We start from the raw sequence: 15,112 nt of genomic DNA on the forward strand, positions 1-15,112 counted from the left end.
GTTAGTGAACACCGAGCAATGCCCACATATTTTAGGCAGAACAAGGAAGAGCCCCTATAATGGGACATGACCTCCGCGATCTCAGGGGGACTTTGCTGACAGATTTTTAGCACAGTAATATAGACCTCACCCCAAAAAGGCCATTTGTAAATGGTCTTTTGCAGAGGTTTTTTTCTAGTGAGAAGTCCCCAGGGGCATTCAGAGCTTCAGGAGAACAAGGCAAGCAAGGCCCACCGACATGGCACCAAGTGTTATGGGACTAAGGCAAAACCAGGCACGGAGGCCCGGTTATTTTTGCAGAGGACGCGTGAAGAGAGAATGCAATCTGTTACAATCACACCCTAACAGAGAAAGCCTGTTCTTCTCTCCAACAAATCCCTGAAATCATAACCTGCCTGCGGATACCACAAGCATTAATACACACTGTATATTGAGTCATCCTTAACCGAGCTGCCATACAGTACGCCTGCTACAACACACTGCACGCAAAAGGGGAAAAATGCAGCAAAGCGAGGAGAGAGAACAGAATGGCAAAAATAAAACCAGATGTCAAGATTTCAGCTGTCAGCAGAGTTCTGCAGAACGAACCACCACCAAAGGCTGGCAGACAGCATTTCTCTACACGATGGTCTGGGTGGACTTACTTCGAACCGACACAAAAGCAGCACAGAAGTACCGGAGAACGACACACCGGGGCAGTTTATCAGTGCAGAAATCCCTGACAACTCACCTGCGTGAGGAAAGGTGACACGCACGCATGTGTGCGTTTCTTGGAGTCCACCTAAAGGATTGTTAACAAGATGTTCAACAAAGTTCTCTAAGGCCATGGACTATAGCCCTTATTTTAGACAATCGGATCAGGAACAGCGAGAAACCTTTCAATCCGCAGTCCCACCCAATTAAAGTGGCAGTCGGAATCAGCAGCAGTTTGGGGTAGAGAAAAAAGGAAGAAGAAACAACTGCAATTCTTTTTTTTTAATTAGCAAATGGACAGTATCTGGACATCTAAAGGAAATCAGCCCTTTCCAACATTAACTCAAATGTTGTTGTCAATTACTTACACCACTCCCACACTTCAGTCTTTGTCTTTCATACAGCCAGAACCTTTGGGTAAACAAAGGGCACAGAAACACAAAAAAATACAATATATACAGGCTTCCCACCAACTAAATGGACTTAGATTTTTGGAGATTAGCGACGCTTTGTTCATTTGACTTTGCAAGCAATATCAAAACATCTTAAGTTTTAAAATAAAAAAATACTACAATATTCACATATAAAACTTAAATACATTTGTTTAAAAATTAAAGGACTGCTAATAGGTATTGATTTATCACAGCTGTCTCTTTCAACAGAAGCTCTGCTGATGAAGCACTGAGAATTTAAGGTTCACAAAGCGACATTCACATTCTGCACTGCTCCTGGTCAGAGTTAAGACGCTGCCACGCTCATGAGACGGTGCCGCTGAAGACTCGTCCAGGAGTTCAACTCAAACATGTCCCACTGACGGGGTAGGGCAAGGTCACAGAACAAGGCAAATGCCCACGTTCAGTGGGGCTGCCCACTTCCCGAGAGCAGAAATGCAGGTCCGCACATCACCATCACATGCACGTCTTATCTAGCTGCCTGCATTCCCAGCTCGAGCTCTTCAGTTCATGGCTGGGCGAACCGAGTGGAAATGACTAAAAAGTACATGATGTTTCCTCTCCTCTGCTATTCCGTCCTTACTAATGTACTCCTGTGTTTTATTAAATAGTCATTGAATAAAGTGACTGGAGAGAAAAAGCTCATGGGTCCATCTCCTCTCTGGTGTAACTCTGCAGAGTGCAACGGAACCGCACCAACGGGGACTCTGCCCCAGCGTGCTGAGTGTGCAAGCTTTACACAAACAGGGCAGACAAGGGAGCAAGAATCTACAAAGGAGAAATTCAATCCACCCTTACACAATCTCATCCACGATAAAAGAGATCATTAAGTGTGCTTGAAAGGCAAGAGCATCAAATTTTGCCCAGGAAATCTGGATTCTGTGATGGAATCCGGGTTTGGTTATGTCATTTTCACTTCACCATTCAAAGGAAGCAGAAACCAGGACAAACAACAGCTACAGTATTTATCTCTTTGGTAACTTCTGTAAAAGAGTCTCGAAGCAATGGGTACATCTTACAGTAATCATCATAAAAACCTGGTAAGATTCTATAGAAGTTTCACAGATTGAAAAAACTGGGGCATGAACAAGGAAAATAGCTTGCCCAAACTTAAATGGGGCTGTGGAAGGGTGAGAAAGACTGCACAGGAACTGGATCGCTCAGATTCCTGCTCTAGCCACACAACAGTGCCTCAGTTGTGGGATCCCAGATAACACAAGCTGAATCAATAACCTCTTATTACAGACAGAAGGTCTGGAGTGCATTTTAGGGTATTTCTTTAAGGCAAAAATGGGCGCATACTAGCTGAGGAGACAGGCAGGCTTGGCAAATAGTCCAAAGGTGGACCAAGTAGCTGTAGTATACTTTCACAGTCAAGTGGCTGCATGGGTCTGTTCAAAGGGGATTTGGATCCCATCGCTTCTGGTCACACACTACTTTTAACTCTGGCTCAGGTAAGCTGCAGCCTTTCTTATGACAGAAAACTACCTGTTGTGTAAAATGCCTTTGCTTTTGTTTCGTTCCTTATAAATAAAGTTTCACATTCAAAGTTCGTTTCCATAACCAGCTCTCCCCCCACATTGCAAGAAGACCCAGCTGATATAGCAGGGGCTGAAGAGGCAGCAGAGAACCCAACCGCTCCTTCCAGCTGAAGACACGGTTTCCTCAGAACAGGCTGCAGACAGTCCTGAGGCAGAACAGCAAGACTTGCATTGCCACTTTTCATATTTTACCTGTTCTTTGCCTTGAGTAACAGCGTAACCTGGTGATCCAGTCAGCATGTAGACCAGCAAAACAATGAACAGGAAGTCCTGTATATCTCTGAAATTTCCAACAATGTGATAAAACAAGAGCACTGAACAAGAGGTTTGTCCAAAGTGATCTAATGCTGCCATGAAGCACTGTTTCAGGGTTGAAATCTCAAGTACCTGCCTAAAAACCTAACTATGCAGAGGCAGAAAACTGCACTTCAAAAAGTATCCACTACCAAGTCACCCACATACAGCTGTCACTACAGCAGCTTGCATGGAGCATATTAGAAATGTTCATCTTCCTTAAATTTCTGGAATGACAACCAACTAGCTGCACATAGTTTCCCCAGATGAAAGACTGTCGATAGCTGCTAATTGAAGGCTGCGGTAATCTTGAAGTCCACCACAAAAGGATTATGCAACTGAAGCCTGCAAAGGAATGGGAAAAGAATAAGCTTTCTTCCAAACCAGTGATGGCATCCACGATAAGTAAAGAGCTTTTGGAAGTGGATCTCAAATACCTGTCAGGCCACGGATCCAATTCCAGAAAGTAAAGGCAGAAATTAACAAATCGGTAAGAAACAACCTGAAAACACCATTCCTGCCTTGGTTTCGCATAGTGCGGACCATAGGCTGGTCTATATAACTCTTCTGTCATTATACTGCTTGCTGTTCTGTAAAGGGTTAAATTCTGATCTTACTTGGTGACTGCATCCTTTCAGCTGAGATAAATGGACTCCCAGGCAAAAGGACCACCGGGAAATACATATGCCACGCTGTGACAACAACACGCCTCCAACTAAGAGGACGGCTTGAGGTCAGCTTTCACTTCCTCAGCCTTCTGCTTCTCTTGCTTCCTTGTCACTGCTGCTAAAATTGGTTCAAGGGCACTTGAGACTTTTAATAGAAAAGCTGTTTCTCCTTGCATCAAAACCCAAAAGGTTTAATATTTACTGTGACCACGCAAAAGTAGGATCTGAATGTGAACTGGAAGTTAGTGTTATCCGAGTACCATTATTGGAGAGCTGAGAAAATAAAACAGTCCAGATTTTCTGCTTAAGGGCACATCTCCATTTTGCCAGCAGCTGCAACAAAGAGCATATAGTTTATCATGCTTGAAAGCTGCACAAATACCCATCAGGGAAGAGAGATTACTCTCCTCCAAAATATACTTTTTGGTTGGAGAAAGAGAGATTTGAGAACAGTCTTCTGGCTCCACCAAGAACCACTACTCCCTGTTTTACCTTTAGGAACAAGGAGGCAAGCTGAAGTTTTACCTGGAGAACAAATATTAACACATTAAAGTTTGACCTAACATCTGAATTCTCTCTAAAACCTCATCCCTATTCAACTGTAGTATGACAGAGATTTCATTAATTCCGGATTGTTTTCCTGAAGTGACATGAGAAAAAGCTGCCCCTAAATGTCATTTCAAGTGATCATCTTCATCCCCACCTGAGGGGCCTGGGGACAAGGGAAGACACCAAAACCAGCCTGATAATAATACTCAGGCTTTTCCTCTTCTGAGTGCTTTGCAAAGAAAAAGCCTCACCACATCCCTGTGAGGTAGGTCAATAAGTATTATTGTATTCCCTTAATACAGATATGGAAACTGAGGCAGAGAAGTTACTTTCCTGAACGCCACTGCAGGAGTCTGTCTCAGAGAGAGAACCAGGAGACAAGATTCCTCAATTCTCAGAGAATTTCCCTTTCTCTCCCGTATCTCCCCTCTTCCCCATAAAAGTCTTAATGGAGAAATGAGCCACGGAGAAAGGGGCTACAGTGCCATGTTTCTGACAAATAGCAGGACTCCTAGTACTACTCCACATACTCCAAAAATGATTATTAAATATACAAGTACCTTAGAATTAATGGCGAAATGACTGCACACATTATAAAGCCACCAACGTACGATACAAACCTAGCTTAATAAATAAGTAAAGACATGCAGCTGCAGCTGTGACTGAGTGCTGAGGGGTCCTCAGCTCAGTAAGGTCCCAGATGCCCACGTCATTCCTGTGACTCTACTGCCACGCCGACGAGTGCGTGTCTGATAGTGCGACCATGGAGTTTATAGCCATCCTGAGTCACCAGTGCTATCGTGCCCGGCTGCACTCCCTCGGCTGGTACATGGCAGACTATTTCATGGTCATATGGATCATATTTGCCACCAACAGGGTTCATCTTCTGAAGGCCATGTTTGGCAAATACACTTTGCAATTTGGCCTCTATGAGAGAGAGGCCTTCACAGATTTTCTTCAGGGTTGGATTTGGATTACTAGGCTCTGCTTCTTCTGCGGCACTCTCAGCAGTCTTCTCCAAGATATCTGCTATCTCCACAAGGTCCCTGCAGAAACTCTGGATCCCTACAGGCACAAAGAAGCAAGAAGTAAATGAAGGGCAGTTTACAGAACATACAGAGCTACAGTAGCAATGACAGGCACAAAGTCACAGCAGTTTGAAAGCACCTTTAAAGCTGCTAATTGATTTGAACCGTTACTTTAGTGAGAGCAGACAGTGTCTTCTGTATCCTGTAGCCAAAGCTTTATCATTACATGGGTAGTAATCTAAAGACTCCCCAGATCAAGGTATATTCAGGAAAGGTACATCTATACACATCAACATATATATATGGATAGATAGATAGTAAGTATACTTGACAAAGCAGAGCATTAGTATTTCACTCCAAAAGTTCTTGCAACTAAGATGTGTCATTTAGGACACTGTTCCACACCCTCTTGTACAGTCCCACAGACATAAATGTTTTGCCAAGCAACTCACACAAATGCACATGCACACGGGGAACAAACGCAATGGGGGGAAGTAAAAATAATACATGACCATTCAAAAGTACAGCCACAATTTTATTTATAAGCTGAAACCATTGTGGAAGGACTGGACAAAATGGTCCTTGGGTTGGTCATGAAAAGTCATGCAGTCTTTTTCATTAGAAAAATGGGTTTAGATCAGATACATTTCCAGAAGTGGTGTATTACACAGTGAAGAAATTTCAGGAAAACCAGCCTCCCTCAGTTATGTAGATACCATAACTAACTTACTGGAAAGACACATTAGGAAAACAGAGAAAGAGAAACAATAGTTTGGGGCTGTCTATACCTGTACATACATGTCCAAAAATGCACAGAACAAAGAAGCATGAAGGAGAAGCAACAAAGGAGCAGACAAAAGCAGACCAATTACTAACCATTTCATAGAATCATAGAATCATTTAGGTTGGAAAAGACCTTTAAGATCATCGAGTCTAACCATTAACCTAACACTGCCAAGTCCACCGCTAAACCATGTCCCTACACATCTAGACGTCTTTTAAATACCTCCAGGGATGGTGGCTCAACGCCTTCCCTGGGCAGCCTGTTCCAATGCTTAACAACCTTTTCGGTGAAGAAATTTTTCCTAATACCCAAGCTAAACCTCTCCTGGCGCAACTTGAGGCCGTTTCCTCTCGTCCTATCACTTGTTACTTGCGAGAAGAGACCGACACCCACCTTGCTACAACCTCCTTTCAGGTTTTCCTCTTGCACCAGAGTGTGTCTTAATGCTCTACAGACCCCCATGCCTCACTCCATGAGCAACTTCTAATAAAGAACCTCATTTTTCTTCAAATCTGAAGCATACTACATATAAAATTCAAAGAGCTCAAAAAAAACCTCTCAAAAGCAATGGTGCCGATTATCCCAGAACTCAACAGCCATTTTATAGCACAATGGGTAGAACGGTAAGAAAAATACAGCAGCTCTAATTTCAAAGCTACTGGAATTAACTAACAAAAAACATTCCAAGATTCATGCATTGTGGAGAATAACAGTTTCTCATTCTCAGAGATGGTGCTGGCAGAGTGCAATGATTAAACAGCAGTTTCTTCGCCCTTCACCTGCCTCCATTGCCAAAACTACAAATCCAGCTCACTTCACTGATGCTAAAATATTTATTATAGAAGTTTTAAAGAACATCTGATATAGGAACTGACAACCTTTGTCCCAGGCAGGATCTACCTCCTAAAAGCTAGAGCAGAAGGGAAGAGGCTGTCAATACAGTAAAGGAAATCACAACCTGATGACACAGCTGAGAGTATGAAATACACCCTGCCTGAGCCAATTCTCAGCATACAGAAGAACCTGTAATTTCAACCAAGTCAGTAGAACTACACTCAGTTGCACCAGGCCTATTTTATTAGAAAAAGATCACAAAACAGTCACTGAGATAAACCTGATAGGACACAGCTGGACATACAGAAAAAATAGCAAGTAAGCCCAGACACCAACAGCCCAGGCCAAACATCATGCCAGACTTCACAATGAACAAGGGCAGGATGAGGGGAGAGAAAAGCTGTTGATCAGCATTTTATGCTCAGGCAGGCAGGCCACTGCAGTAAACACAGCTCTGTCTCACTTTGCTTACCAAAAAGCTTGGCATCTTCCACAAACTTCTGCGTTCTCCTCCGGACATTCTCAGAATCTGCCAAAGCTTTCCGGTATCGCTCCTGTAACCACAATGGCAAGGGGAGACATCAAACAAGGAGGTAAACCCCATTTCCTGACAAGTTAGCAATCCCTTAGAAACACCTTAAAAAGAGCCCACTTCACGTCAGAAGGTTGTGCTGGGCTCCTGTGTTTTCATTACATGCAAACCCAAGTCCCTCTCCTACGGATTAACGAGCACAACTGCAACTCCCTCAAATGACCCAAGTGAAGGCCAGAAGCATTCAGGGTGCAGCTCAATTGAGTATCGCATTGTCAGGCTGCTGCTTTTTGCATGATTCACTGCAGCTATTGAGACACTCCTTTCTCCAGCAGGCAAGTTGGCGGTCTCAGCAACTGGCCTGCAACCAGCTGATTTATCGCTTGTGCAGTAGTACTCTCAGGGTGATTATCTCCAGAATTGCCTGCCCAGTGCTGCTGTATTTAACCCTCTCCTTAGTCACATCTGTTCTTCGAAGTCCCTATAACATGATCCCACCATTTCCATCACACCACTGTCACTAACGAGGACTTTCCTTCTCAGAAAATCCGGATCCAGTGCGACACAGTATGTGATGCCAATCAGGACGAACCTACTGCCACTCCCTCTGTACAATGCTGTGAAAGAATTGACCAGGCCATCTCCAACATACAGTTTTGCCTGCCAGAATCATATTATCAGAGTCTTGCTCCTAGGTACTACTGATAGATGGCATTTCTGGGGAAGGCAGACTGTACTTTCACAGTGCACACTCTCACACTTAAAGCACAGCTGCTTTAAAGGCTGCCATAGCACAGCGGCATTGTGTGCGTGTTATAGCGTTTTCAGAAAAAGCTAGGGCTGAAAGACAGACCAAGTCAAGGGGACTGAACGAAAGACATTATGATGCCAGTAGCAGCATACTCACAGTTAAATCCCGGACTTGTTCTTCCAATTTGATGGCTTTGTGCTCTAAGGCACAGTCAGAAAGGGGATGCTTGGGCTCATCACGGGGATCTTCTGGGCCACACTCGTCTCCTGTACTTCTCTGCTGAGCTGCAGTGCTGAAAACGCATGGGGATCCCCTGAAATACAAACTAGTGACAAAGAAGGAAAGTTAAGTAACAACAGGGTCAAAAAGAAGAATTCTAGTTTAGTGTCATTACTAAAAGCAGGCTCACTTAAAAAAGGTACATAGGATTCTAGATGAAGTTTTAGCTCTTTTCAGAAAATATGGTCAACTAGCACAGAAACACAGAGAGACAGATGTTTTAAAAAATTCTTTTATTTTAGACTCATATGCACTACAGAGGCTGTACACCACTTCTTTGACATACCTTGAAAAGAGTCACATTTTCACAGGAAAACAAGTTGTGGGTTGCATTTTTGCTAACCTCCCAGTACAGGTGGTCAATACTGGATGACAAACTTCAGAAACATTTTTGCAAAGTAGTCTTGAAAAGGAGGCAGGTGGTATAAAGCTGTTTTTACAGTGATTTAAAAAAACCCAAATGTTCTGAGCAAAATTCAGTAAGATCTGCAAACGCATGGCACTTAATAAGATAGGCAGGCAGAGCCTAGCCTGCTACCTAAGATGGTACAGTGACTGCAAAAGGGCAAGTCACACCAGTGGAATGGCTGTGGATTTCTGTGGAGCAATTCAACAAGCAAGGAAAGACATACACATCTCAAACTGCTGGCTAATGGAGGATCCAATTCTTGGACGCTCTGACCTGTTTGTTCTCCCGGCTGCAAAGAGACATAGTATTTGGTGTATTCAGTTTCCTCCCATTGTGAAAAGGAGGCGAGTTTGAACCTTTTGCCAATCAGTTCTTCTCACAAAATAGCAATCTAGACTGCACCCAGCTTTCATGTTCACTGCACAAAGAACAGTTAAGAAACCAAAGAGAACTGTCAGAGACATGATCAGGTTGTGTGCAGCCCAAATATTCTGAGGCCTTCCGCCAGGACCTTCACAGCACTGTCAGCTGTGTTTGGAAAAGGGACTGAACATGCCAACTGAAAATTGTCCCTAATATTCTCCAACAGTTCTAAGCACTTCAGCTGTTTTTCTCTCTACTAGCAATGAAAGAGTCCCAAAGGCAAAAAAAACCAAACCAAGCCCAAGCCTCAAATGCTGAAGCCTACCTTATTTCCAATGACTTTTTCATCTTAAGTACGCTTTTCAACTAAAAAGCACTTGTCAGTGGTTCGTGTTGGTACAGCAGGCGGAGCTCACCCAGGAGCCTGACTCCACAACTTGCAGACGAAATGATGAAAGAACCAAAGAGTCAGATCATTGGATTGAGCTGTATAAACACTGCCTAGGTGCTTAGCGGCCTATTCTATACCGTAACAATCTCACAGGTTTCCCAAAAACTAGATAATAGAAGTCTGGCTGAAAACCGTTTGGTCAAAAGATGATCAAACCCAGCATGCTAGACACTTTGAAAAATAAAGAAAATTTTTTTCACTTCATTCTGTTTTTTTTCCAGAAAGCCCTTCATCTGCAGTAACAAAGCTGTCAGTCCAGAAGCGAAACAAAGAGTTTTCACTCCCCCTCCTACACCACCTGCTTTTACAAACTGACCTAGACAGGACCCATTCCTGCCAGCATGAGGCCAAAGCCTCAGCCCACCTCCCTCTCACTCCTTACACCAGGAACAGAGTCTGCAGAAGAAAGTTCCATTTACTCCCAAATCAGCTCCATTCAGGAAACATTTTAGTATATGCTTAACATGGAAGGGTGTCTCCTGGGCTCTTCCTGTGAGCAGGGCTTTCAACATCCCCTTTAATAGAGGGGTTTTGCATATCCTAAGTGCACCTCTACTGAGTGAAACACAGCATAGCACAGAAATCTGCACTGGCACCAACTCAAACTTCTGTGTTTATACAGCACAATTCAACACTGCACAGAGATACCAATTTAGGCCCCAGAATCAATATAGCCAAGTTCATATTACCAGGCCTGCACCATTAAGCTTTCTTACTTTTCAGCAAGGCTATATTGCTTGGGTGCAATGTCGCAGAAGTGCACAGCTTTTGTTTCTGGGTCTATCAAATCGGTCATGAGACCTAAGTGTTGTTCAGCAATCCAGCTAAGCTGAGCTTACAGCAGCAAGTGGAAGGGAGAGGTTTGTTCCCCTTATTCCAGTACTGGATCTGTGCAAAAAAAAGGTTCAGGGAGTTAAACCAGCCAAAAACTAACCCTACAAAACAAAAAGACTTTTCTGTCTGTGTACCTGAATAGGTTTGCTGACAGATCAGATGAGCGCAAGTGCTAGTACAAAAGAGAAGACAAACTCGTGAAGCCTGGTGAGATGTGGGAGGAGAATACGGGAAAGGGAAGAGGTGTCCCCCTTTGGGTGGCAGCCAGGGCTTAGACGGGCTCAGCTCTATGACCAAAGCACAGTTTAAGAGATTTATATCTCTCCAAAGACCACCAAGCATCTCCTACCACTCCCTGCTTAGCAGCCCAGATGTTCCCTCATTTTATCTTTAATACAAGGTTGCTAAACCTCCCACAACACTGACTGATGACAGACTTCCTTTTCCCACCTGAAGACATTTGCATATGCAATTTTTTTATGAAGTGGGTACTTAAAACATGATCTGTATGTCTAACAACTCCTTTTCAATACATTACATGCCAATTACAAGTCTGAAAGTGCTTCTGCTACGTACACTCGCTCTGGAATAGAACGTTCCTCGCACTAACCTTTAAAGAACCCGGCAAGGGGCTGTCACCAGGCCCTTTTCAAAAAGCTGCCCAGCCACTGCGGTTCTGGGCTCCAGACACAGAAGAAAACCCCGCATTTTATCCCTGGCTGGAGAGAGATCTGTTTGGGGCACAAGATCCCATCTTGAATGATTTTTAAGATGCTTGTCATTCGTTTTGTTGACTGATTAACACAGCACTTTTTCAAAGTTACAGGAAGTAGACTAAACCGGAGGTGGGGACAGAGAAGGACTCCCTTCAACAAGCCTTCAAAATCAATCCATGAAGCTTTAAACAACTGCAAAACTTTCTTTGTAAATAAAAGGTGTGTCCGTGGTGAGCACCAACTACAAGCTCACATTTCATTCAAAGAGCTGCAGGGATGGAAATTAGCCATGCTACAGATGAACCAAAGAACCTGAAAGGCAGCTGAGAAAGCAGCCTCCCTAGGCACCTCACAGGTTAGACTCCTGTGTCTTAAAAAAGCTATACGAATGAGTTAACTCTTTCGCATCCAAGAAGCAAAGGTTAGTGAGTCATTTCCTTCTGCAAGTGATTTACATGACACGAATGGGTGTGTTTTGGTGTGTAGGAGGAGAGCGGCATGAATGAGCCGGTGCCCCAGCTACGGGGACCTGCCTACGTGAAGCAGAGAGCTGCCTGCATGGACTCCTTTCTCCAGCTTGTGAAACGAAGTCACAGAACACTCTCCCGTGCAGTGAAATGCCCCGGGTATCACGTGCTGTTCAGACCAGCCTGCCTTAAAAGTTGCAGGCAAGAAACAAGAACCACAGACTGCCTCCAAAGGGAATTCTTAAGAAGGACTATTATGCAGAATTGAAAATGCCGCTCAATTTACTTCTTCCTCCAGGATGAAAGAAATACTCCACTAAAAAGGGCAAGTGCTATTTACAGTCTATTCACTGCACTGTGCTCCATCTTCTAAACACAGTCATGATGACAGCTGCCCTAAAAATAGGCAGAAAACCCACTGGAGGAAGTTGACACATCCTGAAGTCAGACACGTGGAAGTCCCAGAGCATGTGAAGGGATTATACAACTAAGCTGGTAACACAAAAAGATTTACAAACGGATGTCACAGAAAGCCAAATAGATAGATGTAGCAGAGAAGTTGACTGTATCCATACGGTTTAAGCCAATTGTCCTTAAAGATTACAATTTAAATGATGAGAACAGGTCTCTGAGGTCAGAACAATAATATCACCTCTTTCTGGAGCACAGGCACCATATCCAACCATCCCAAACCAACTGTCATGTTCCCTCTGAACACAAGGGTCTTACCCCATCTCTCCTTAAACACTCCCTCCTCCTCCTCCCAAATCAACATGACAAAGCACGCAAGTGCTGAGACAGACAGAAACATCTGCATTAGTGTTTTAGCTCTGATGAGCGTGTTTTGGAAGGAAATCTCCTAATTACCCCCAATTACTGCACTGTCTCATGAGGGAGTGATACCAGAGATTAATACTATGTGGATTCCTCTTCCATGAAACTGGAGAACAAGCCTGTGCGGTGGACCTTAACGCAGGATGGCTGTAAACTGGGCAGCAGGCTCCCAGACTACAGCTGGGAAGAGGCCCCCAAGGACCCATCCAGGGTAAGAAGTCCCCAAGACGCATACAGCACAGGTGCTCCCGCTGGCTGCGACGCAGGCATGGCCAGAGAACTTGCCTACAAAGAGGAGTTTCACACCGATGGTAGATTCTGGCGATCCTCCAAGAAGGGAGCCTGCTCAGCTCCCGTCAAAGTCACCTATTTCAAACTTGGTGCACATTTTGAGAGGGGCAAAACAGTTCTCACATGTATAAGAGGATATGAAAGAGGAAGAACTTTCAGATGTGCATCTTTACATTTAGTCCCAAACACTGTTGCTTCTATTATGTGCTGCAGAATTATTTTATTGCATTTAAATGGTCTTTTGTTTTGTTTTTTTCCCCAGAGAAAAAGCTCTAGGATAAACTAACATGCACTTTGACTTTTTTTCTTTTCACCTGCCCACATTTCATTCAAATAACCAAAACACCTGTTATGGATTTCACTTTTATAAGCCATATTCCACAATGTCCAAAAATATGACTGGACACCATTTTTCTAAATATTGACACAATTAAATGGACTCTCTTCCCTCGACCACCCAAAACACGCTGAAAGCACAGGTGCTGCATCACTACCAAAAATAAAACCCGAGGAGCACATTAAACATACAGTTCGTGAATAAATGGTCCAGATGGGCAAGAAGAGACGCAGAAATCACCCGTGGATACACGTAATGGCAGGAAACAACGTCACAACGTGACTTACTGACCACAGAAACGCTTTGCCCTAAAAATGAAAATGAATTTTTCCACAAAATGTCACTTTTCCAGGAAGGAGCTTGCTTACTGGGAGCCTGTTTTTGTTCCAGGCTTTCTGAGGAGCTAAGGGCCGGCAGCGTGCCCCTCATGAGGGGTGAAGCGGGCACCGCCGGGGGGATGGCGTCCTTCCAGCGGAGCTCCGCGCTGGCCCACGGCACCGCGGGCGCCCCGGGCCCGGGCCCGGCGCGGCGCCTTAGGGCGGCGGCGGCGACGAGGCGCCGCGGCGGGCCCGGGCCCGGGGCGCTGCCACGTCTCGCACCGAGCCCGCCACGGGAGGGGAGGGGTCAGCGCCGCGGCGGTTGGCGACCGTTAACGGCTGAGGGAGGGGGACGACACAGCCCCCCTCACGCACTCACACCGCCTCACGTACCTGCCGCGGCGCGGCGCACCGCCGAGGGAGAGGACGGTCCCGAAGCGGCGCAGGGAGCGGGCGGCCATCGCCCCACAGACCGACCGACGGAATGACTGACGAAGGGGAGCGCCGCGCCGGCGCCGCCCGCCAACTACAGCTCCCAGAGGCCCCTGCGCGGACTGCGAGTCCCGGCAGGCAGTGCGGCTGCGCGGGCAGCGCCTCAGCCGGGGCCTGGCTCGGTGCTTCGGGCAGCTACCGCGGGCACGGCGGACGCGGGACTCGGGGCCGGGGCTTGATATGCTGCTCCTGCCGCCGCTGGCTGCGCCGCTTAAGGGGGTAATAAAGCGACGGGTTTCGCCTCTTGTTCAATAAAGAGTGAGAGAGGCGTGGGCCAGCAGGCAGACCTGAGCTGGAAGAAACGGTGTTTCTCACCTCATGGTGAATAAACATTAAAGAGCCCCCAAATCTTGGCCAAGTGGGCCTTTTAACTGAGGACTAACTCCACGGGGAGCCTACAGGAAAGATGGGAGGGAGTCTTCATCGGGGAGTGTAGTGATAGGATGAGGGGTAATGGCTTTAAATTGGAAAAGGGTAGATTTAGATCAGATAAGGAAGAAATTCTTCACTATGAAGGTGGTGAGGCACTGGAACAGGTTGCTGGAGAAGCTGTGGATGCCCCCTCCCTGGCAGTGTTCAAGGCCGGGTTGGATGGGGCTTTGAGCAACCTGGTCTAGGGGAAGGTGTCCCTGCCCATGGCAGGGGGGTTGGAACTAGATGGTCTTTAAGGTCCCTTCCAACCCAAACCATTCCATGATTCTATGACGTGCTTTCACAAGCTGTGGTGGTCCAGCTCTGTTTCTCCCCACTGTGGGCACAGGCTCCTCGTTTCTTTAGCGGGAGAGGCGGTGCTTTGAGGAGAGGGTTTTTACCCATTTCTGAAGTGAAATGGGATGGTGTGGCTCCAGGTGCCAGAGTGCGGCTCCCGGTGTTCCCAGTGACAACCGGCACGTGGAAGCTGCTACCGAGAAGAGGACGAGTACCGTCAGAAATGGGGCTTTCCCGCACCTCATCCCTGGGAGATGGGGAGCCCCTCCAGCCTGGGCAGCAGGCAGCTAAGCTCGTGGCTCTGAGCTAACTGCAGTCACTAACGTGGCATACGAGATTCACCCAGCCTGCCGGCCCCGGCAGCCACTGCCGCAGGGATGCCAAGCCCACCCGAGACGCATCCTGGCCCATTTCACTACAAGCAGGAATAGTTTACCCACCATGCTCCCTACACCAGGGGAAGGGGCATGCCAGTGCCAGCGTTTTTA

General features: G+C 45.9%; 1 protein-coding gene across 2 annotated transcripts; it reads right to left on the reverse strand.

Moving 5' to 3' along the window:
- Nucleotides 1-183: 183 nt before the first annotated feature.
- Nucleotides 184-13,954, reverse strand: GRPEL2 (GrpE like 2, mitochondrial). 2 transcript variants are annotated; one of them, XR_012675900.1, is made up of 5 exons: nucleotides 13,818-13,954; nucleotides 8,283-8,451; nucleotides 7,316-7,397; nucleotides 4,818-5,262; nucleotides 184-3,325 (listed from the first exon to the last, which is right to left on the reverse strand). XR_012675900.1 is itself a non-coding variant. In XM_075164196.1 (4 exons), exons 1-4 carry the CDS (start codon nucleotides 13,883-13,885, stop codon nucleotides 4,907-4,909), a joined length of 675 nt encoding a protein of 224 aa, XP_075020297.1. In that variant the 5' UTR covers nucleotides 13,886-13,954; the 3' UTR covers nucleotides 184-4,906. The 2 variants fall into 2 exon arrangements, 1 of the variants encoding a protein (XP_075020297.1); XM_075164196.1 differs by having other exon boundaries at nucleotides 184-5,262.
- Between the last annotated feature and the right edge of the window lie 1,158 nt (nucleotides 13,955-15,112).

The sequence above is a fragment of the Calonectris borealis genome, chromosome 15 (genome assembly GCF_964195595.1).
Source record: "Calonectris borealis chromosome 15, bCalBor7.hap1.2, whole genome shotgun sequence".
NCBI lineage: Eukaryota > Metazoa > Chordata > Aves > Procellariiformes > Procellariidae > Calonectris > Calonectris borealis.